The 24,903-nt window shown below is 35.6% G+C and overlaps 1 protein-coding gene and 1 non-coding gene across 3 annotated transcripts in view; both read right to left on the reverse strand.

Annotated features, from left to right (window-relative positions):
- The window catches only part of UBR2 (ubiquitin protein ligase E3 component n-recognin 2), a 145,914-nt gene that overhangs the window by 90,467 nt on the left and 30,544 nt on the right, over nucleotides 1-24,903 (reverse strand). For both annotated transcript variants that reach the window (XM_036769122.1, XM_036769123.1), the window contains exons 3-7: nucleotides 19,270-19,348; nucleotides 15,373-15,486; nucleotides 8,305-8,435; nucleotides 7,422-7,560; nucleotides 6,888-6,950 (exon numbers count right to left, since the gene is read on the reverse strand). In XM_036769122.1, the coding sequence (XP_036625017.1) occupies nucleotides 6,888-6,950; nucleotides 7,422-7,560; nucleotides 8,305-8,435; nucleotides 15,373-15,486; nucleotides 19,270-19,348 (526 nt within the window). The remainder of the gene's footprint in view (nucleotides 1-6,887; nucleotides 6,951-7,421; nucleotides 7,561-8,304; nucleotides 8,436-15,372; nucleotides 15,487-19,269; nucleotides 19,349-24,903) is intronic.
- On the reverse strand, nucleotides 18,997-19,103 carry LOC118858892. The gene has a single exon (XR_005011010.1). It is a non-coding gene; the product is annotated as a U6 spliceosomal RNA (small nuclear RNA).

Below are 24,903 nucleotides of genomic sequence, written 5' to 3' on the forward strand. Positions count from 1 at the left end.
ACCCCCAGTCCAGACTGGGCTTAGATCTTCAGCAGGCTGTTGCACTCCTACTCTGATCCGCCACTTAATTCCTCCCACCAGGTGGGCCTGGAGCCAGAAGTAACAACAGCTGTAGCTGCCCCACCTCCGCTGCCCCCGGGGCTGGAAGCCGAACTGCGAACTCCTTCTACTCCCGCAGCTTTTCCCACTAACCTTCTCTGCAGTCTTTGGTGTTTGTGGGTCGAGGGGTCTGGTAACTGCCGCAGCTCACATATTCAGGGCGCTAGGGCCCCCTCCGCCCGGCTTCTGATCTGGATGGTCCACGCCGCTCAGGCTGGGCTCTGCTCCACTCCGTTCCCAGCTCCCAGCTGCCAGCTCCGTGTGGAATAGACCTCACCCAGAGACCATCCAGGCTGTCCTGGGCTGGAGCCCTGCTTCCCTCTGCTGTTCTGTGGGTTCTGCCCTTCTAGAATTGGTTCAGAGCCATTTTTTATAGGTTTTTGGAGGGACTTGGGTACGGAGCTCACTCTAGTCCCTGCTTACCAGCCGCCATCTTGGCTCCGCCCCCTCAATTTCTTTTTCTAAAATAGGTTTATTTAAATATTCTATTTCCTCTCCTGTCAATCTGTGCAATTTATATTTTTGCAAGTATTCTTCCATTTCACTTAATGTTAAATCTATTTTAATATAATTGGGCAAAATAACACCTAAGAATTGCTTTAATTTCATTTTCATTAGTAGTGTATTCACCCTTTTAATTTGATACTAGTGATCTGGTTTTCTCTCTTTTTAAAAATCATATTACCCAATGGTTTATCTATTTTATTGTTTTTTTTTTCATAAAACCCAACTCCTAATTTTACTATTAATTCAATGGTTTTCTTACATTCAGCTGTATTAATCTCATTTTTAATCTTTTTTTTTTGGAGTTACTAATTTTTTTTTCTTTAATATATTTAGTTTTCAGCAGTGATTTTCACAAGAGTTTGAATTACAAATTTTCTCCCCATTTCTACCCTCCCCCCAACTCCAAGATGGCATATATTCTGGTTGCCCTGTTCCCCAGTCAGCACTCCCTTCTGTCACCCCACTCTCCTCCCATCCCCTTTTCCCTTCCTTTCTTGTAGGGCAAGATACATTTCTACGCCCCATTGCCTGCGTATCTTATTTTCTAGTTGCATGCAAAAACTTTTTTTTTTTGTTTTTGAACATCTGTTTTTAAAACTTTGAGTTCCAAATTCTCTCCCCTCTTCCCTTCCCACCCACCCTCCCTAAGAAGTCAAGCAATTCAACATAGGCCACATGCGTATCATTATGTATAACCCTTCTGCAATACTCATGTTGTGAAAAACTAACTATATTTTGCTCCTTCCTAACCTATCCCCCTTTATTGAATTTTCTCCCTTCACCCTGTCCCCTTTCGAAAGTGTTTGTTTTTGATTACCTCCACCCCCATTTGCCCTCCCTTCTATCATCCCCCCCCCTTTTTTTATCATCTTCTTCCTTTGTTCCTGTGGGGTAAGATACCCAATTGAGTATGTATGGTATTCCCTCCTCAGGTCAAATCTGATAAGAGCAAGATTCACTCATTCCCCCTCACCTGACTTCTCTTCTCTTCCTACAGAACTGCTTTTTCTTGTCACTTTTATGCGAGATAATTTATCCCATTCTATCTCTCCCTATCTCCCTCTCTCAATATATTCCCTTAATCTTATTTTATTTCTTTTAGATATCTTCCCTTCATCTTCAACCCACCCTGTGCCCGCTCTCTCTCTCTCTCTCTTTCTCTCTCTACATATATATATATACACATATATATACATATATACACACTCACATATACATATATATTCATAAACATATACATGTATGCATATTCCCTTCAGCTACCCTAATACTGAGGTCTCATGAATCATACACATCATCTGTCAATGTAGGAATGTAAACAAAACAGTTCAACTTTAGTGAGGCCTTGCAATTTCTTTTTCTTGTTCTTTTTCTTGATTACCTTTTCATGCTTCTCTTGATTCTTGTGTTTGAAAGTCAAATTTTCTATTCAGCTCTGGTCTTTTCACTGAGAAAGCTTGAAGTCCTCTATTTTACTGAAAATCCATATTTTGCCTTGGAGCATGATACTCACTTTTGCTGGGTGGTGATTCTTGGTTTTAATCCTAGCTCCATTGACCTCTGGAATATTGTATTCCAAGCCCTTCGATCTCTTAATGTAGAAGCTGCTAAATCTTGGGTTATTCCGATTGTGTTTCCACAATACTCAAATTGTTTCTTTCTGGCTGCTTGCAGTATTTTCTCCTTGACCTGGGAGCTCTGGAATTTGGCGACAATATTCCTAGGAGATTTCTTTTTGGGATCTATTTGAGGAGGCAATCTGTGGATTCTTTCAATTTCTATTTTGCTCTGTGGCTCTAGAATATCAGGGCAGTTCTCCTTGATAATTTCTTGAAAGATGATATCTAGGCTCTTTTTTGATCATGGCTTTCAGGTAGTCCAATAATTTTTAAATTATCTCTCCTGGATCTATTTTCCAGGTCAGTGGTTTTTCCAATGAGATATTTCACATTGTCTTCCATTTTTTCATTCCCTTGGTTCTGTTTTATAATATCTTGATTTCTTATCAAGTCACTAGCTTCTACTTGCTCTGATCTAATTTTAAAGTCGTATTTTCTTCAGAGGTCTTTTGGACCTCCTTTTCCATTTGGCTAATTCTGCCTTTCAAGGCATTTTTCTCCTCATTGGCTTTTTGGAGCTCTTTTGCCATTTGAGTTAGTCTATTTTTTAAGGTGTTGTTTTCTTCAGTATATTTTTCAGTATTTTTTTGGGTCTCCTTTAGCAAGTCATTGACTTGTTTTTCATGGTTTTCTCTCATCCTTCTCATTTCTCTTCCCAATTTTTCCTCTACTTCTCTAACTTGCTTTTCCAAATCCTTTTTGAGCTCTTCCATGGCCTGAGACCAGTTCATGTTTTTTTGGAGGCTTTTGTTGTAGGCTCTTTGACTTTGTTGACTTCTTCTGGCTGTATGTTTTGGTCTTCTTTGTCACCAAAGAAAGATTCCAAAGTCTGTGACTTAATCTGAGTGCATTTTCTCTGCCTGGCCATATTGCCAGCCAACTAACTTTACCCTTGAGTTTTTCAGTGGGGTATGACTGCTTGTAGAGTTAAGAGAACTACGTTCCAAGCTTGGGGGGATGGGCCAGCTCTGCCACACCAGCACTCCTCCTTCCCCAAGAACCCCCAACCCGGACTGAACTTAGATCTTCAACAGGCTCTTCACTCCTGCTCTGATCCACCACTTAATTCCTCCCACCAGGTGGGCCTGGGGCCAGAAGCAACTGCAGCTGTAGTTCTGTAGCTGCCCCACCTCCACTGCCCCCAGGGCGGTGGCTTAACCGTGAACTCCTTCTACTCCTGCAGCTTTTCCCACTAACCTTTTCTGTTGTCTTTGGTGTTTGTGGGTTCAATCTCACCTTTAATCTTTAGGATTTCCAATTTGGCATTTAACTGGGGATTTTTTCTAGTTTTTTTTTAATTGCATACCCAATTCACTGATCTGTTTTTTCTCTATTTTATTGATGGAAACATTTAGATATAAATTTTCCTCTGATTACTGCTTTTGCTGCATCCCATAAATTTTGGTATGCTGTCTCATTCTCTTTAATAAAATTATTTATTGTTTCTATGACTTGTTCTTTGACACACTCATTCTTTAAGATTAGGTTATTTAGTCTCCAACTAATTTCTAATCTGTGTTTCCACGGTCCTTTAGTAAATGTAATTTATATTGTATTATGATCTGAAAAAGATGCATTTAACATTTCTGCTTTTCTGCATTTGACCATAAAGTTTTCACGCCTTAATATGTGGACAATTTTTGCCATGTACCACTGAGAAAAAAGGTATATTCCTTTCTATTCCCATTCAGTTCTCTCTCGATGTCATCATGTCTAGCTTATCTTGGTTAGATTTATCTAGTTCTTTGAGGGGAAAGTTGAAGTCTTCCACTAGTATAGTTTGGTTCTCTATTTTCCCCTGTAATTCATTTACCTTTTCCTTTATAAACTTGGATGCTATAGCATTTGGTACATACACGATTAGTATTGATTTAGTATTATCTATGGTACTTTATCCTTCTCTTTTTATTCTATCCTTCCTCCAAAGTCTAATTTACTTATCACTATTGCCTCCCTAATCTACACATCCTTCTAAGAGTCCCTCCCTTATCCTATCCCCTTGTCTTCCTATTCCTAAGTTAAGAAGTTTTATAATTGTACCTCTCCCTACCTAATTTTATTTTTTAGAATCACCCCATCATAATCAACTCAACCCTAAGTCCTCTATCCATGTATACTCTTTCTAACTATCCTAGTAACGATAACATTCTTAAGAGTTAGAAATATCATTTTCCCATATAAGAAGTAAACAGTTTAACCTTATTAAACCCCTTATGATTAGTTTTTCATGTTTACCTTATGTTTCTCCTAATTTTTGTATTTCTAAGTCAAGTTTTCTGTTCAGTTCTGGTCTTTTCTTCAGGAATGCCTAAAAGTCCTTTAATTCATTAAATATCCATTCTTCCCCTTGCCCGATTCTAATTTTTCTTTTTCTTAATATACTTTAAAGTTTATTGCCCAATTCTAATTTTTAAGGAATTATTTTCTTCAGTAAAATTTTGGATCTTTTTCCAATTGGTTGACTTTCTTTTTACAATTTTCTGGATTTTCTTGCATTACTCATTTCTTTCTCCAATTTTTCCTCTATCTCTCTTACTGATTTTTAAAGCCCTTTTAAAGCTCTTCCAAGAACTATTTTTGGACTTGTGACCATTTTACATTTTTTCCCAAAGCTTTACAAGTAGCTGTTTTGACTTCATTTTGAGTTTGAACCTTTATTTTCTCTACCCCAACTTTTAATTACTTCTGCTGCTTTAAAATTCATCTTAAGGCACTATTTTAAATTATTTTGGAGGGAATTTGGGAGAGCCAGGTAATTTCCTGCCTTATTCATCTTTACACAATTACATGGAAGTTAATTTTTTTTTCTATCCAACTTGTTAATAATGATGAATGGCTTTTAAAAATGTTTTTAATATTCCAGTTTAGAATTGATAAATGTGATGGTTCAATTTTAAAAGTTCTTCCCTTTTGAAATTAAGTATCACTAGCAGCTGAGTTACAGGAAATGTTCAAGATATATTCTCACTCCTTAATTTAAATATTTTTGATTTAATGATCACTGAAATTTTAGATGAAGACTATGCATAAGGAGCTATTATAACAAAACCCAATTCTATTGCTTAAGGACATGTCCTAGGATTTTGTTCCCCAAATTACAAAAATTTAAATCTCTGTTGAAAAAGCAAGAGCTGTAACCTCTTTATTTTGAAAAAAAAAAACTAAGTGTGCAACAGAAGGTATTCTGTAAAAGTTATAAGTCGCTGTGAAAGAGTGGATTATTCTCTTCTGACTGAAAAAAGAAATATATGTAGTTGCAAACTATTGCCATGAAGTTTTAGCAATGTGTCTGGCTTCTTTCTTGCTTTGGGGGTACTGACAGAAGACAAGAAACTGAGTTTTACCTCAGAACTAAGGTATTAGAAAACACAAAGCAACCAAACCAGTCTGGTACTATTTAGCACTTAAGTGAGGAAAGAGTCAAAGGTATTTTTTAACTCTAAACTGATCTCAAGTCTGATTAAAAAATAAATTCAAAATAAGTCAGGAATTTATCAGTAGGTTTGGGGAATATAATTAAAGATCAAGTTAAAATTGATAATAATTAAAATTTAGCAAAAGTACAAAAATATACTATTTATTTTTTAAAATCTCATTTTTTATGTTTGTCTGAAAGTATTCCTTACTGCTTATGTTTTAATAATTTAACTTTTAAAAACTATACAGATTTTTTAAGAATATAAATAGGGTTAACCCCACCCTTGTTCCTATCACCATGATTCAAACTTGGTGAAGCAGAAAATCCATATTTCCAACACAACTATTGACAACTTGTGGTAATGTACCCTAAAAATACAGGTTTAGTACTTCTTATTGGCAGAGAAACCTCCTGAAAATTGAAACTATTAACCTAAACACAAAGAACAGCAAACATTAAGTCCATTATGAGAGTAAAAATGTGTTCAATATTTAAGCAGAATGATGTGAAGAGATGAAATTGAAGGATCTGGGTTCGAACCTCACTTCAGAAACTGTAACCATCAATAAGTCATTGAACCTCAAAGAGTCAGTTTCTCCATCTGTAATACTTCTAGTACTTATAGCATCACATAGAGTTGGAAGATACCTCAGATGTCAGATAGTCCAACACCATCAAACTCTACAATGAGGAAACAGAGTCACTAATTGTAAGGAATATTTTGTCTATTTGAATGACAATGTTGTTATTCTAGTATCAGGTACACTATCAGAATAAATAGCAAATGTCCTTCCCCTGTAGAAGATTTTAGAAGCAAGAAAGGCAAAGATCCCTTGAATTGAAAAGTTTGGCTGCTAATATATCAATTTCATTCCAATGGAACTGCCTAAAGTCCCTATCCATGGATGGTCCAGAAACTTTTCTGGGTGAACAGTGGACGTTCTGATAAAAGCCATTATTCTGACATACTGGTATCAGAGAAGAGAAGGTGGAGGAAACATAAGCTTTATCTAAAATCTATACATGCCCTAAATCTCAATTATAACTTTTAAATAATTGGGGGGAAGGGGTTCGGGAGGAGAGATATCTAGAATAGGTGCATGCAATAATTAGAAATACTTAAAATTTTTTGGTATGGTAAACCTTAAAATGAGAAGAGCAGTAAAGTCCATAAAAAACACCAATAAACTCTGGAATTGCTATCTGCTATTAATATAGAATAGGATGGTTCTAATATTACTTACCACAATCACTGATTTTGCTTGTTCACAGTACTGGAAATCTCCATATCGAACTGACCTACGTCCCTTAAGATAAAATTTTTTTTTGAATTACAGTCAGCCTAAATAAGTTCAAACAAAGAAAAAATTTTTGAACACTCTTTTTTAATAATTATATTATTTCATATAAGTAATGGCTCTGACTATTACTAGATAGAAAACAAATTCAAAGATGTGTGTCAAACTTTTTAAACTTTTTTAAACCATCATTCAATAAATTACATCTTAAAGTACAATAAGGATTAATTCTTTCTGACTCAACAATTGAGCACTTTTTCTCCCTGGTGGAATAATAGCAATCTGATATCTTCTAATAATTTTAGTTATCAGGGAGTATTTTTAAATTACTTAATAATGTGCATAGAATTACATTTAGAAAAAAGAACTAGCTCAGATGCACTGTAATTATCTCTGAAGAAAGTTACTATAGAAAATTAAATGTTAGAATTCTCTTTAGCAAATCTTCTTTTACACCATTAATAAAATGATATTACTTACATCTCGATCTACTGTGGTTGCAAAGCCAATGGCTTCTTTCTGAGTGCAGTTAACAGCTTTCTGAAGGGTATAAATTACTTGTTCATATGTATGAACCTCATCATTAAACAGCATGCAATAGTAAGTGTCACTCTTCCCTCTGTGGGATTAAGAAATCATGTAGTTACTGGTTTCTCAAATCTTAAAAAAAAATTTATTTTGGTTACAACACTAAGTGGAACACTAAGTCTAGGTTTTCACTAATTCCAAAAAAGACTCATGGTTAAGCTGATGGTTTAATTTTTCTATCTGGTCAGTCATAATAAAAATGTAATAAGTTCAAAATTTATTGCTTTTATTGCTCATTGCAAAATCCCTTTTAGTTGCCTACATTTTATACTTTTCCAGTTGCTGAAAAAAGTAACTGAGGCTGAAGCCATTATTTCTTCTCTATCATGTGAGTACTTGAATCTTTGAGATATAAGTTCACGGTTTAAATCCAATCACTAACTGACAACGCAAATAGTTCAGATCTTCTAAAACTTCACTTTAAGCCCTGTAAAAAATAAAGACTAATGTTTTATCCAGCTGTTGCCAAAATGCTGTATTTCACAAAACAAAAACTAAAAGGAACTCAAAATGGGTTAAACTTTTTTCATCATTCTTAGTTTAAATACAAACCTGAAAATCCAACATTATAAGCTAATCTAACTCAACTTAACTTGATACAATAACAGACACTGGTGGTTAGCCTCCATTTTATTTTCACTACTTCCTGGGCCCAGGAAGGGCTTCTGTGACAAATCCCTAGGTATTCAAAGTCCACTAATGACCTCTATAGAAACAATGCATTAAGGACCCTACAAACACTAAAACACAAAGGATAAACAAGTTATGTACTTACAGCATCTCTAAATCTGACGGTAGTTCGTTTTCTTTCTCCCATGTTAGTATATCTACTGCATAGCGAAACATGATTGTAAAAATGTTGTAGGTTCTTGCGATCATATCTTCTGTTAAATGTACAAGAGGATCCTGAAAGGGATGTCACAGTGGATTGAAACTAAATATTCTTTTCTTTACATTCTCACAATTACCAACTTATACAGGCATATGACTGCTACAACAGCCTAACTGGTCACTTTGCCACCAGTCTTACTCCAGATATATAAATATAGATATACACACATATTTCCAGTTAATTATTCTATAACATCATTTTATGACAATATTACAAAGCAGTAATCACCAAAATTTCTTGATAACAGTTAAAATAATGGAAAAGCAGATTAGTAGGAGAGATTAAATAAACAAGAACCAGGAGCAGTTGGAAGAGACAAGGGATAGAAGAACTCACAAAAGATAAAAGAACATAAATATAATTTTTGAAAAGTATGGCTCAACTAAAGCAAAGGCTGAAGTATGAAGAATAATGCGATAGAAAAATAAATTACAGAAGATATTAACCCCTAAGACATCTTCAAGTGGATAATGAACACATTTAAAGAAGTCAAGGAAAAATTAGCACTGGAAACAAAATCAGGATAGACAATGAAAGAAATTGGTGTAGTTGAAAAGAATCACAGAATTAGCCTGAGCTAAGTAATACCAAAAAATATGATAAGAAAATGGGAAAATATGACCAATATGAATAAAAGAAAATCTAAACAATTTCAAAATAAAGAAACGAGAGCAGAATCATCTTTATACTTAAAGATAAAATCACAGACAACAAAATGGAAGTACAAAGATAAGCTCATAAAATAGCTGAAATGGAAAGAGATTCTGAGTAGCCTCACAAAACAACAAGTGAAGTCTCTGGAAGCTAGATCAAAATACAACTTTGGGATCACTCATTTTCCTGAATTCAAATCTGGTCTCAGACACTAATTGGCCATGTGACCCTGGCAAGTCACTTAACCCTGTTTGCCTCAGTTCTTCATCTGTAAAATGAATGGGAGAAGGAAATGGCAAACCACTCCAGAATCTCTGCCAAGAAAACCCCAAATGGGGTCATGAAGAGTCAGACATGACTAAAAAAATGACTTAACATTTATGAAAACTTCACACAGATATTTAAGAAACAAAAACTTAATACTTTAAAATTTGCCAAGTCCACAGAACCGTGACAAGATGTTCATAATTCAACTCTCATAGATATGCTATATGTTATTATATAACTCCAAAATCACAACAAAGAAAAAAATCCTTGAAGCTTCCCGAAGAAAGAAAGCCATGACAAAGAACATTAATCAAGAACATAGCAGATCTTTTCCTAGGAAGGTCAGTAACAACAAAAGAAATTGGAATATGACACATATAAAATTTAAAAATGTGGGCTATCCATTGACTGAAGAATGGCTAAACACATTGTGGCACATGAATGTAATGGAAAACTACCACGCTATGAAAAACAATTGGAAGAACTGAAAGCGTGGGAAAACTTACATGAACTGAAGCAGAGTAAAGCCTGCAGACACAGGAAAACAATATATACAATGACAACAATAATGGGAAGAACAAGAAACAAAACAAGACTGAATATTATAAAATTAGCTGGTACTTAAAGAAAAGATATTGTCATTGGAGAGAGTTGGGGCTATAATGTGGAACACTGAATTTACTGTCAGACTCAGTTGATATGTTGGTTAGTTTTACTGAACTGTTTTCTTTGTTTTCCTTTCTTGCTTATTTTTTGTTACAAGGAATGGAGCTCACTAAGTAGGCAATTAGGGAAGGGATGTATTAAAAAAATTAAGATGATTCTTCTAGCGAAACTAAATTGTGCTGTTTGAAGGCTTGCTGCTGAGACACTGGTATCGGATTTAGTTAAAGGCCCTGGACTCAATATCTTACCTGTACTATACTACTTGTAGACCTTGGCCAAGATACTTAGCCTCTATAGACTTCAGTTGGATTTAAATGACCTCAAACATCCCTTCCAGCTCTAAATCTACAACACTCAGGCTAGAGAGATATGATTAAAGAAATTAAAGAAAAAACACACGCTTTAAAGAGGTCTCTAATATCTACAATATGTAGATATTGCAACACAAATAGAAAATGCCAAAAGCCATTCCCAGAAGTGATAAAAGGTAATAAAGAGTACTAAAAATAAGTGTGAGCTAATGATAATCATATGAAACATTGTTCCAAGTTCCCTTACAATAAGAGAAATATACACCAAAACAATTCCAAGGTTTCACCTTAAACCTAGTAAATTGGCGAAAAACACAAAAGATAGAGACAGTCAATACTAGAGATGGTATGGGAAGTCAGGTACAGTGATACAGTGCTTCAAGTACTGTGAATTATAATAACTTTTCATGGTAAACAAATGACTCAAATGTCCACTCTTTGACACAGAGATCACATTGCTAGTTATATTATTTAAGGAGATCAAAGATAAAAAGAAAGGTTACCAAATACTTTGAAATATTCATAGCAGCCCTTTTTCAGTAGCAAAAAAAATGTACACAAAGTAGATGCCATTGACTGGGAATGGCTAAACAAGTATGAATGTAATATTACTATTTCACTCTAAGAAAGAACATAACAATTCAGAAACACATGGAAGATTTATATGAATAGATGCAAGGTCAAATAATTAGAACCAAGAAAACAATATATATGGCTATGACAAAATAAACAAAAAGAACAATAAAACTAAACACTACATAATTAAAATGACCAAGGTTGGCCCTAAAGCAGAGTTTAAAAACTGCCTCCCTTCACCAAAGAAATGGTAAACTACGGGTGTGAAACACCAAACATGTTGTCAGACTTGGTTAAAGGATTGGTTGGTTTTACTAAACTGCTTTCTTCCCTCTTCCCCCTTAAAAAAAAATTCCTTATTACAAGGGATAGCTCACTGGGTAGGGGAAGTGTGGAGGGGATAACACTGATATATTTAGAATAAAGGCAAATTTAAAAGCAAAAAGGAATCAATTTAAACAAAGGTAAAAGAAATTTTAAGTACACAGACTGATCTGGCAAGAAGTAAGAGAATAAACATTTCAGCTACTATTACTTGGTTAAATATCTTATTACTATTTTTTCTCTAGTGAAAATGCAAATAATCTGGATTTTAAGTTTTTATTTGGAAATTTACTCTATACAGGATGTCCCAAAAGTCTTAGTGCAGTTTAATTTTTTTAATGGCTACTCAATTATTAAAGCCTAAAACTGTACAAAGACTTTTGGGACACGCTGTATTATTTGTAACTAAATTCGCAACTTAAAAAATAATATACATTAGGTATTACACAGTGCCATCAAAGATGGCAAAATGTTTTAAACAGTCTAATCTTAAAACACCAGAACAATAAAGCAAAATCTAGAAGTAATAATGTATTCATTTTACAAATGAGAAAATCAAGATGCTCAAGTTTTAGCCTTCCTTTTTCCAGGACAGAAACGGAAAGGCTCTTAAGTATGCTAAGGACACATAAGGTACCCGTGTTCTTTAGAAGCTATGGGGGAACAATTTTTCTCCATGGGTCACACTAAAGTCCAGTCTAAAAGAGTGTCTTATGGTGGTGATGGGGGATAAGGAAGCAGAACAGAGACAGAATCAGGAATTTTTTTCATCTGGGATATACCTTATTGTTTTGGGGAAGTTGAGGGTGGAAACAGTGACAAATGACAGTCCAACTGAGGGTATGTTTGCACAGAGAGAAGAGGCGTGCTACTCACAGGAAGTCTGGCCTTTGCCCTCACTGGGATTAGAATGGAAGGAAGGCAAGCCTTACAGGTTCCTAGGGTGCCAGCCCAAGGGAATGGAGCTAGACTATATGGTGCTAGTCGGCAGAAGACGTTGAGGCATAGGTATACAATAAGGTATAGAGATGGTAGTCTCTAGACTAGAGGTGGGGAACCTGCAGCCTTGAGGCTAGGTCTTTGGGTGCAGCCTGTTGAGTGAGTCCAAGTTTTATAGAACAACTCCTTTTAATAAGGAAATTTGTTCTTTGAAGTTTGGATTCTAAGGGCCGCACTTGAGGACCTAGAGGGCAGCAGGTTCCCTACCCCTACTCCAGACTGTTTCCCCTCATCCATGCAAAAGGATCCCCTCATCCATTCCCAGGATGTTAACATCCTGGTGAAAGTCCTGTATCCAGTCTTATTCTTATCTCTACCACAGACCCAAAATACAAACAGGAAAGGTAAAGTAACATCTTCAAAAGGCCAAAGATTTCTCATTCTTTGCAATGCAATTTTTACCTGTCATCTCTCCAGCTCCTTTAAGAACCATACACCATTTGGGTTTCTTCCTTCCAAAAAAATCAGGTCTTCTAAAGAAGACTATAAAAGCCTGCTTATAGTTCAGCCTAACGGCTTTTGTACAGCAAAAACACGCACGGAGAAGTGGCATCTCATTAGCATGCAAGAGAAAAATAGGCCCAACACATACATGGAACTTGATTATAGGCCACTTATTAAACCACAGGAAGAAATATAACATCAGAACATTGGCCTTCTTTATGCTACTTCCTAACCACTATTTCTTGTGGTTACTTCTACAGAATAACTGATTCAGAGGTTGAAGAATTATAATGAACTGTAATCTTTTGGGGTTTTTTTTGCTATATATTTTGTAAACCCAAACCAATTCTTAATTATCTGTGCTAAAAAAATAAAAAAGGGATGGTAATAGCAAAGATATGTGAAATTTTGGGTTAATTCGAAATTTTAATTGAATTGATATTACTTAAATGACAATAAGCATTTATTAAATTCCTACTATGTGCCAAGAACTATATGAAGCTCTGGGGAAACCAAAGGGGTGGGACGGAATTAGGGGAAATAACATAAAAACCAGGGAAGCCAAGAAATGGAGATGAATGAGAGTTACAAGAGAGTTGACAGTGAAAATGCCCGGAGTATCAATATAATGCAGAGTGTGTGTGTGTGTGTGTGTGTGTGTGTGTGTACACACAGGTAGGAAGGGGCCAGATTATGGGGCAGCTTTAAAAGCCAAATACAGAACCAATCCAACCATTATGGAGAACAATTTGCATACTCTTTGATTCAGTAATATCAGTACTAAGTCTGTATCCCAGAGATTTTTTAAAAAAGAGAAAAGCACCTATTGATACAAAAATATTTATAGCAGCTCTTTTCGTGATGGCAAAGAAATGGAAATTGAGGGGATTCCCATCAATAGGAGAATAGCTGAACAAGGTGTTATGATTGTAATGGAATACTATTGTGCCATAAGGAATGACAAGCAGGATGATTTCAAAAAAACCTGGAAAAACTTACACAAACTGATGCAAAATGAAGTGAGCAGAACCAGGAGAATATTGTACACAGTGACAGCAATGTTTTATGATGATTGACTGTGGATAACTTAGCTATTCTTGGCAATACAATGATCTAAGACATTCCAAAGGATTCATGATGAAAAACTATATCCACATCCAGAGGGGGAGCTCGTGAAGCCTGAATGTAGACTGAAGGATATTATTCTTCACTTTCTTTTTTTTGTGGGTTTTTTTTTGGTTTATGTCTTTTTTCTCACAACATGACTAATATGGAAATATGTTTTGAATGATTGCACACATATAACCTACACCAAATTGCTTACTGTCTTAGGAAGAGGGATGAAGGAAAGGAGGGAGAGAATTTGGAACTCAAAATTTCTAAAAATGAATGTTAAAAAATGTTTTTACATATAATTAGGGAAAAAATAAAATACAAAAGTTTTTTAAAAGACCAAATACAGGATTTAATATTTGATGCTAGAAGCAATAGGGAAACCACTGAAGTTAATTAAACTGGAGGGAGAGGGAGAATAAGGTCAGATTTGTACTATAAAAAGACCAATTTGGCAGCTGAGTAGAGAATATAGTGGACACTTGAAGCAGAGAGTGCTTCCATAATGCCATAGCACTAAGGACTAGCTTCCATTTTTCTCTCTCAAACTTCATATCAGAAGCACAGGAAAAAAAATCAATTAATGTGTCAAAAATTCAAGAAAAATGCATACCATCTTTACTAATCTTCCTTCGAATTCATGTTTTGTTAACATTCAACAGTGTAAAATGGCAGAGAACAAAGATGATAATTCAAGACTACACAACAGACATCTGAATAAAAGAGCTGACAGCAGGAAAAAGAAATGTTTAATCTGGAGCAGCAATAATGTACTCTTTATACGAAATGCTAGTGACACAATGTTGATATGGAAGGTGCTTTGGTTGTTTTTCCAGCAACAACAGTGGTTGGTACTGAATCTTTTTGACCAAAGGCTTATATTTGCCAGACACTGACTAAAGTCAATAGATCTGCAGGGAAAGAAGAGAACAAAATGAAGTGTTCAATGTAGGCTGTAAGTATATTACCATGTCTTATTTAGCATCATACAAGAATCATCAGAGCTACCAAAACTAGTAGGGAAAATACAAACCCTCAAGAACCAATGAGAATTCTCCAAAAATCATAAATGCCAAAGACCACACAAAAGCAAAAGTCAATGGAGTGTAGTGAATTATAATAAATACTGATTAGAGAGTGCAGGGATGCCCAGAGCTGGTCATAGACTTAGCAGCAACACTGGGTGTCTCAGTGAAACCAAGAACAGAAACTCAATGTCTGGAGCTCAGTGGTAGGCCAAAAGCACAAGTACGCTCAGAGCTGCTCTTAGACTGAACCCCAGACACAAGGTAGTAGTATGGAACCAGAAAGGGTAAGAGAGTGGACTCAAGTGTCCAACTCTCCCAACTAGGTTAGTATTGGTCATTCAGAGGAGATCATGAGCTCAGTCCCCTGCACAGGAAAGCAGCTAAAGAAGGGGAGAGGGGAGGAAGAAAGAAAGGGTATCCCAGAAGGGTCAGTAATAAATCTTTTTTGTATAGTGAATGTCACCTCTAATCCTATCTGCTAGTTAATGTACTTTTACCCAAATCCTGAATAAAGCATAAGCTTCTTCAAATTGCAGTTCCTAAGAGTAATATTGAGGGAAAAAAATTACCTCCTCTTCCTCATTTTCAGATATGTTAAGTTCATGTTTTGTACAATAAGGACCCTCTTTCCAAGCTTCAGTATCGCCACAGTCACAGAAGCCTCCACCTCCAGATGTTGTCATCTTAAAACAAAATGGTAAGAAAACACTCAGTCAACATCACACATTTACTTAAAACCAAAAGAGTATATATAATTGTACTAAGGAATTAAAACTACTTTGATGTGTCATAATTCCCCCCTGGATAACACAAAATATCTCTACAGCTATTTTGGAGTACCTTCATTAAACAGCATGTAATGTCTATTGATGCCATTCCCAATGATGTAGCTTCCAATCTGTCCATGCCTTCTTGATGTTTTAATGAAAAGAACATAACTAGACTAATCTAACTGATTTTAGGATATAAGCTACTTTATAGTGCCTAACATTTTATGGACATTTTTAAAGGGTTTAGAGCTATATTGTCCAAGAACATGAAGAATTTTCATTTGATATTGCACTCTAGTTATAACAGGAAATGCTCCATTTAAACTTTAAAACCTTCAGATAACATTTTTGTGTATATGACCTGTATTTTTATCACTTGGGTGTTTCCATTACGTCTATCATGTTCAGAAACACTAAGCAAACCTAATAAAAATTCAGAGATTGTCCTTTGATACCATCATTTACTTAAGTTTCCCTCATTTAGGTAAATCATAAGGATGCTAGCAACTCAGATATAATAGAAAAGCCACCTGGATAATGGCATCTCTGCTGTCATTACAAAGCATTTATTGCTTTTTGCTTTAAGGTAAGATTCTTAAACTGCACTGCACTCTGGTTTAAATTAAATGGCCAATTGCAGAAATTTCTTTTAACAATTTTTCTAAGACCACTTCTAGGTCTGTATCCCAAAGAGATCATAAAAGTGAGAAAAAGACCCACATGTACACAAATATTTATAGCAGCTCTTTTTGTGGTGGCAAAGAATTGGAAATTGGGGGGATGCCCATCAACTGGGGAATGGCTGAACAAATTGTGGTATATGAATGTAATGAAATACTATTGTTCCATTAGAAATGATGAGCAGGCCAACTTCAGAAAAAATTTGGAAAGACTTCCATGAACTGATGCTAAGTGAAGTGAGCAGAACCGGGAGAACATTGTACACAGTTACAGCCACAGTGTGCAATGACCAACTTTGATAGACTTACCTCTTCTTAGCAATGCAAGGATCTAAGACAACTCCAAAAGACTCACGATGGAAAATGCAATCAACATCCAGAAAATGAACTATGGAGTCTGAATGCAGATAGAAAAACACTATTTGCTATTTGCTCTCTTTTTGTTTCTTCTTTTTCATGGTTCCTATCATTGGTTCTAATTCTTTTTTACAACATGACTAATGTGAAAATATATTTAATATGAATGTATATGTAGAGCCTATATCAGATTGCATGCCATCTTTAGGGGGAAGGGGAAGAAATTTGGAACTCAAAGTGAATGCTGAAAACTAAAAATAAATAAATTAATTTTTTTTTCCAAAAAATTTCTTTTTCAACCCTCTTAATGGCTTATTTTCTCCCTAAAAGACTGGAAAGGGGACTCAGTTGGTATAAAGTTGGATAACAGGCATAAGATCAACAAAAACCCATAGGATTTAGAAATAGTCATTTTTAAATGCAAAAATAACTTAAAAGTATTCTCCACTGGTCAATATTAGGAACAAGGGAAATTCCACTTTGGATATCATAATGAAGCTAAAAACAGGTGTCAGACATGGAAAATCCTAGGGTGAAGCTTACTAAGTTCTCCCTAAATGATGACTTTGCTATCATAAAAGATTACAATAACTGGAGGAAGAAAAATTCAAGCTACCCAGAATTCACTTTTATATTGCTGTAACAAGGTTTTAAATTCAGTTCTGCCATTAGTAGCTCTAAGAAGCATTTAGAGAATTTGTCAAGAGAAGTAGGAACATAGATTTAAAGTTGGAAGGGATATCAGAGATCATATAGCCTAGCTCCTCATTTAGCAACGGGCCCAGAGAGAGTGATTTGGCCAAGATCATGCAAGTAGCAAGTGAAAGTGTCAAGATCTGAAATCAGTCCTCTGACTCCAAACGCAGCATTCTACTGTACCACACTGCTCATCCCCTCACAGCACCCCACCAATTTATATACACGCTTATTTGGCCTTTTATTATAGATAGGATGGTTCAAAGAGAAATGGACATTTCTCTGATCTAATAGAGAGAGAAATAGAATATAAAAGCATCCTAGAGAATCAGAGCTCACTTTCCCTAGAATTTCATAGCTCCTATTATTCACATCACCAACATGTAAGAAGGCAGTCAATAATAACAAATTCTCAGCACATTTTCTTAGCCTAGCAGTGACCAGCTATTTCTGTCTTTTACCTTTTTAGGTATAGGGAATATAAGAAAAGTGAATAAATGAAAACATTCATAACAGCAGGTTTCTATCAATTGGGGAATGGCTAAATAAACTATGGTGAATGAATGTAATATTATGCAGTCAGAAATGATAAAAAAGAGGAATCAAGGCAATATGAGATTTGTGCAAACTGATAGTGAGCGAAATAAACAGAGCCAAGAATATACATAATGATAACAATAACGTAAATTAAAAGATCACTAAAGGGAAGACAAATCAAACAAGTGAAAAACTAATAAAGGTCCTATAGACATGGCAGAATCTCATGAACATTCTTAGACACGGTCAGTATGAAGCATTTTGGCTTAACTATCTTTGTTAAAAGGGAAGGTTCAACTTGGAAGGAGTTAGGGGAGGTGATATATTTCCAGAAATGACTGTGATCTTAAAACAAAAGATATCAATAAAACTTTTTTTAAAAAGTATAAGGAGAAGTTTCATGTAAATAGAGGGTCTATTGCCCTCTAACTATGCCTAGCTTTGTTCTCAATTTCTAAAGAAACCACCAGGAAAAGGTAAAGTTAAGACACATGACTACTTTTTATCTGTACAACTAATGTCAAAGCAATATGTATTCTGAATTTTTAAAAGTACTAATTATTTGTAGCAACAACTATGGGCAAAAGTGCTAATGGGCACAGTGCTTTTCAACTGGGCCCTCCCCTAACTTGATAGTACTCAACATTAAAACATTAGTTTTCTATAGGAGAAAGATAATCGTGATGGAAGTAGACAAATGAGGCCCTTTAATGGTAATTTTTGTTACTTTGGGTTACTTCTTTCCTTCTATCCTTTTCTTTACCTCACACTCCCAACCACAGTACTCTTTCCTCTAATTTACTAATAATCCACCCAATGAAGTTACAGCAATGATTAAAAATAATGCACATAAAAATGCAAATAAAACAAATAGCAAAACAGATAAATTGAAAAATGTGGTTAACAATCCTTTTTGATGCCTGTCTTTGATTAGGTTTTAATTTTTGGACCATCTCTTCCTCAACATTTTTTGTTTTTGTTTTAGTTTGGTTTTTTTTTTTGGAGGGGGGAAGGCAGGGCAATTGGGGTTAAGTGACTTGCTGAAGGTCACACAGCTACTAAGTGTGTCAATTGTCTGAGGCCAAATTTGAACTCAGGTCCTCCAGACTCCGGGGCCGGTACTCCACTCACTGCACCACCTAGCTGCTCCCCCCAAAATATGGAACGCTTCACAAATTTGCGTGTCATCCTTGCGCAGGGGCCATGCTAATCTTCTCTGTATCGTTCCAATTTTAGCCTATGTAATGCCAAAGCAAGCACTCAACATTTTTTTAAACTCATTTCTCACTAGTAGTTATCATGTCCTTTTAAGAAGCTTACCTAATATTTTGCTGTTAACTTAAGTGTTATTTTAAATCTTTTAATCTTACCACAGGGGAAAAAATACAGTAGAATATCAATATACTCTATTATAGACATTACTAACCCTATATCGATGCTCTCTGTGAATACTTCCCAAAAAGCACTCCATGCATAAAACACAAGTTGGATCAACAGCACAGTCTCTGTAAAATTAAAGAAGAGAAAATCAGGACAATTTACAGAATGATGTATTTCATAATGTAATATTTTCAAATGAGAACATAGCCTACAACAGTCAGGATACCAAGAGGTTTCTAAACTATACCTGAGGGAATTCTCCCCCAAAACCTATGAGTGAAGTCATCCCTAAGTCAATTTCAAATAATGTGAAAAGCTTACTCAATTTATCCTTGTGTCAACACAATTGCTAAGACTTGCATTTGAAGTTGAAACTAGATTCATTTTGTTTTGATGACCATTTTTTTCAGCACAGACTTTGGATTGCAAGATTTCCCTGAAGAAATATTCCTCCAAAATGAAAAATCAGGGAGCAAAACCTGCTGATTGGCTGGCATTAGTAAAGCACACCAGCCACACAGGTCAATGACAAATAGAAAAGCCCCATATCCACCAAAATATTTACAGCAGCACTTTTTGTGGAATCATAGAACTAAAAACAAAGTAGATGCTCAAAGATCAGGGAATAACTAAACAAAACTGTGGTACATAGACATAATGGAAAATTACTATGCTGTAAGAAACAACGGACATGATGAATACAGAAAAATACAGAAAGATTTATATGCAAAGTAAAGTAAGGATAAGCAGGAAAACAACATCTAACAATGCAAGTAGGAAGAAAAAAACCACTGAAATTGAATATTGTAAAATTAAAATTACCAAGCCTGGACATTAAGAGATAAAAGACACCTTTTTCACTCCTTTGTAGAAGTGGAAGTCAACAGGTGTAGGGCACTGCATATAATGTCAGACTTTATCAATATATTGAGTAGTTTTGCTGAACTTTTCCTTCTTTTACAGAAGAAATTCAGCAGGAAATATAGGTGAAAAAACAAGATTCATTAAAAATCTACTTCAAAAAATAGTTAAGCTTAGTTCAGTTGCCAACCAAAGCTTTATATTAAAGGATTCTATGTAAATCTTTAAGACAGGAGTTTTTAACCTAGAGTTCACAAAAAGCCTAATGGCTTTTGTTAGTGATAATTTCATCCCTCTAAAGGTAGAAGAAGCAACAAGGGAGAAGTTCTTTTCATGTTCTGATTCTCACTGACAGAGGCAAACTGGTTTCTTAAATAAAAATGATGAGAGACTTGGGGAAAAATGACCCTTTCCTACTAAAATATGTGATAGGGAAGAAAAAGATGGCTTCAATTAATGGATTTCATTAGGTCCTTGAATTTGGACAGGCAGAAAATTACATCTTTATCCTGCACATTTATTTTTACAAATTTAAAAACAATATTTTGAGGAGTCCATAGGCTTCAAGAGACAAGCCATCATGCTAAAAAAAAGTTAAAAACCCTTTCTTTAGGGCTTTAATCCTTCTTCACATCTAGAAATGGGCAATTACTTGCCAAAATAGCATTATATCACTAATGCTGGTGGTCTAACCTGGTCCAATGTGAAAACGATTACACAGCATTACAACACTTGAAAAATGAGACTGGTTGGAAGCACTAAACAACATGGAGAAGTTGGTCAGTCCCCCCATTTTCCCAATTTTTGCACAGTACACACTAGAGATGGAATAAATTTAAAAATATTTAAAGGCCATGATAGCCTCAAATTCAGATTTTACAACTGCATGCTGGTAGATGAGGTAGAGTAGGTACAGAAGTAGGACAAACCTAAAAGAAAATCTGCGGCAAGGATAGAAGCAATTGAAAATTTCACGAGAGCAAAAAATAGAAAGCAACAATTCTGTTCCACTCAGTCTTAAAAGGAAAAAAGTAATTCCTCCAAATAGGTGTTTTAAGTGATTAAGAAAAAAAAGGCAAAAAACCCACCTTTCTCCTTGCTGCTAGGGATGAGCTACTGGAACTGAGGAGATTAAGTGTTTTGGCTTTAAAATTTCCAAAACAAAACCCTCAGCAAAATTCTCCACTATGAAGAGTGCTTCATACAATGCTATCTTTGCCTGGTAATAAATATCCTTGGAGGATAAGGTTACCAATTTAACCATACAAAGAGAACTCTGAGTTTCACCTCTTCTTCCCTGCTAACCCATTCAACTTATATTAAATTATAGCTCTAAATCACACATCAACTGTGAAAACTAAATGGCACTTCTAACTGTCCTCCTGTTCTGTGACTACTATTCTTACTTCTTTAAAAATAAACCCAAGGAATAATTAAATCAATATTATAATTAAGAATAATTTTTTGAGTCAAAAACACAAGTTTTTTCATTAGTAACAATGAAATAAACTAATCCACAAATTACAAGTCTTTTGGTTGTTACCTCTTCCCTTTATATAAATCAAGCAGACAAAACAAAACATGAATAAAAAACTGATGTCACAGATTTCAACCAAAACAACCTGTGGGGCACTCACAACCTCACATATTGCAACCTACGAGGCCAAAAGGACACCTATTCCATCAAGAATAAAAAGAAAAAAGAAGAAAAAAAAATTTTTTTAAGCCCTTCCTTGCACAGTTCACTTCAGCAATCCTAAAAATCACACTGATAATCAAGGAAGAGAAGTAACAATAACTGTAAAGTAATGTGAAATCAGCATGGAAAGATAGGTTGTAGATGGATGTGAAGAGCTTTAAGTGCTAAACAGAGAAGTTTGTACTTTATCTTAAAGACATTAGGGAGCTTTTTAAGTAGGGGAGTGACATAGTTAGAACTGGATTTTATGAATGTTCATCTGGGAGCTGTATTTAGATTGACTAGAAGGGAGAGGCTGGATATAGAGAGATCAATTAAGAAGCTATTGCAATACAAAGTTTAGGAGAGTAATGAAGGGGACCTGAATTAAAGTGGCTATGGTATGAGAAGTATAGAGTCACATAGGCAAAATAAACAAAATTTGGCAAATGACCCCAGATGGTAGGTGATAGTGATGAGCCAGGTGAATAACCCCTCCAGGCTGCAAAAAAGGGTGACTGGGGAAGCTTTTTAACAGATAGAGAAAGAGAAAAAAGGGTGGGTTTAGGAAGAAAGATAATGAATTCTGTTTCAGACATACTGAGTTTGAGATGCTTATGAGTTGTTGAAGTGAAGATGTCCAGTAAGCAACTGGTAATGTAGGTCTAGAACTAAAGAGAGAAAAGAGCTGGGTATGTGGATATACAAATCATCCACACAGAGATGACAGCTGAACTAACAAGTGTGGATAAGATTAATGATGGAGAGAAAAAGAAGACCATGACAGAGATCAGGGAAATGTTCACACATAGGTCATAAATAGTGATCTTGCAAAGAAGATGGAGAAGGATTAGTCAGGTAGGAGAACTAGATTGTAGAAAGAGAAACAAGAAACTGGTGATAAAACGCCAGAAGGAGAAAATGTGCAATAAGTATAGACCAAAAAGCTGGCAAAGAGTCAAGATATAGTAATGATGGGGAACTTCAACTACACAGAGCTGAGAAATCCTTGACATACTTTGCTACTAATTTCACCATTCAGAAGGCAGAAGATTATTTTGGATCTGACTGAAACCAATGAGACGGGAATGTTAGCTTTATCAGAAATGAATGGAGTCTTTGAAAGAAGTGACTTTAGGACCTTTGACTGCCTGACAAACAAACAACAGGTTTAGACTTTCAGCCAAGATGATTTCCTCAATGCAAAGCTGATGGTACAGCTTCCATATACTTATTCCAACAAAACTCTAAAGTTTACACAGTAACATATAATGATGAAGAAATCCAATGAGAAACACAATTATTTCTCTCACTCCAGGCCTGTACAAGAAGTCAAGCCAGAAACTGAAGAAGGGAGCTGGGAAGGAGGCCCACCAGAGCAAGAGGTATCACAGAAGGGTACCCCAAGCTCAGGGGCTCTGAGGTCCCTAGCACTGTATCCTGAGATACCAGAGAAAGGCCCTGAAGATCTTGTGGTCTAAACTTCAAAGTTCCAGGGGGGCCAACGCCAGAAAGTGAAAGTGTAGGAACCCATGCAACCCAGTACAAGACCACTCCACCCCAAAGCAAATTGGGGGCAGAGCCTGGCCCTAGCGCAAGGCCCCAATTTAGGAATCAAAAGCTGGAAAGATGAGTAAAACAAAGAAAACAACAAACAATATGAAAAATTATTACAAATCAAAAGATCTTGCAAAGTAGGAGGGAGTAATTAATAACTGCAGAGACACAGGAAAAAAACTGACTTTCTACAAGGACTAACTATATGAATAACTAGAAGAAATTAAGCAAGGGCTAACAAATGAAAAGAAGGTACTTGAGAAAATAATTGGAAGGATGATAAATAGCTTTAAAGATTTAAAGTAGTAAACCTGACCCAAGAAATGGCCTCCCTGAAAACTAAAATGGACCACACAAATCAGTGACTCCATGAGACAGGAAATATTAGAATAAAATCAAAACACTGAAAAAAAATTGAAGAAAATGTAAGATGGCTAATATCAAAGACAACTAACCTAGAAAATCGATCAAGGAGAGATAATTTAAGAATTATAAGACTCCCTGAAAACTCTGGTGGGGGAAGAAAAAGCTCGGACACAATATTTCAAGAAATCACAAATAAAAACGGCCTAGATCTATTAGAACCAGAAGGTAAAGGCAGAAAGAATCCATTGATTACCTCTGACAGAAACCATAGACAAAATCCAGAGCTTGTATGTCAAAAGAAAAAAATACTGCAAGCATTCAGAAAGAAGGAAGTAGTTTAAGTGCCAAGGAACCACATTCAAGATCACACAAGACGTAGCAACTTCTCTATGCAAGAGGAAGTCTTGTAATATCATATTCCAAAAGGCAAAAGAAACAAGCTTATATAACCAAGAATAACTTATTCTGCAAAGCTGGGTATAAACCTAAAAGGGGGGCAAAACAGACTTTTAATGGAACAGAGAACTTTCAAACACTTCTGATGGAAAGATTAGAGCTGAATAGGAGCTCTGAATTCTTAACACAAGAATCCAGAGAAACCTAGAAAGACAAATTTATTTGAACTGGAAAAAGCAGCATTATGATATAGTGTTAACATTCTGATAGGGGACAAGAAACAATAGTCCCTTCAGAAACTTAATGTCTTCAAAGGGCATTGAGGAAGTCAATAAAGAAAAATAGAGGTCATGAGGATGAATTAGTACTGCTCTGAGGCTTTGAAGAAGGCCAAAACAAGGGAGAGTAAAAGGAATATGACTATACTAGTAATGTAGAAAGGAGGAAGAAGGGGGTGGAATTTACTCTATCATAGTGTGTGTAAGGTTATACAGACACGGAGGAAGAAGTGGGGTGGGGGGGAGTGGAACCTCAAGCTTACCTGAAATGAACAGGAATTGAACATACACATGAAGAACTTGGTACAGAAATATATCAAATTCAACAAGGAAGGAAATGGGAATATGGAGGATGAAGGGATTAAAAAGAAGGAAGGACACAAAGGAGGGAACAGCTATGAACAAAACAAAACTTGTTGATTCTGAGAGTGAATGGGAAAAAGATAAAGGAAAAAACTAGAATTTAATAGCTCAGATCACCTCTTAGACAATTAAAGAATGACTGAACAAACTATGACATGAATGTAATGTCTATTTGCTACAA

Source organism: Trichosurus vulpecula, chromosome 7 (genome assembly GCF_011100635.1).
Source record: "Trichosurus vulpecula isolate mTriVul1 chromosome 7, mTriVul1.pri, whole genome shotgun sequence".
In the NCBI taxonomy this organism is placed as follows: Eukaryota; Metazoa; Chordata; class Mammalia; order Diprotodontia; family Phalangeridae; genus Trichosurus; species Trichosurus vulpecula.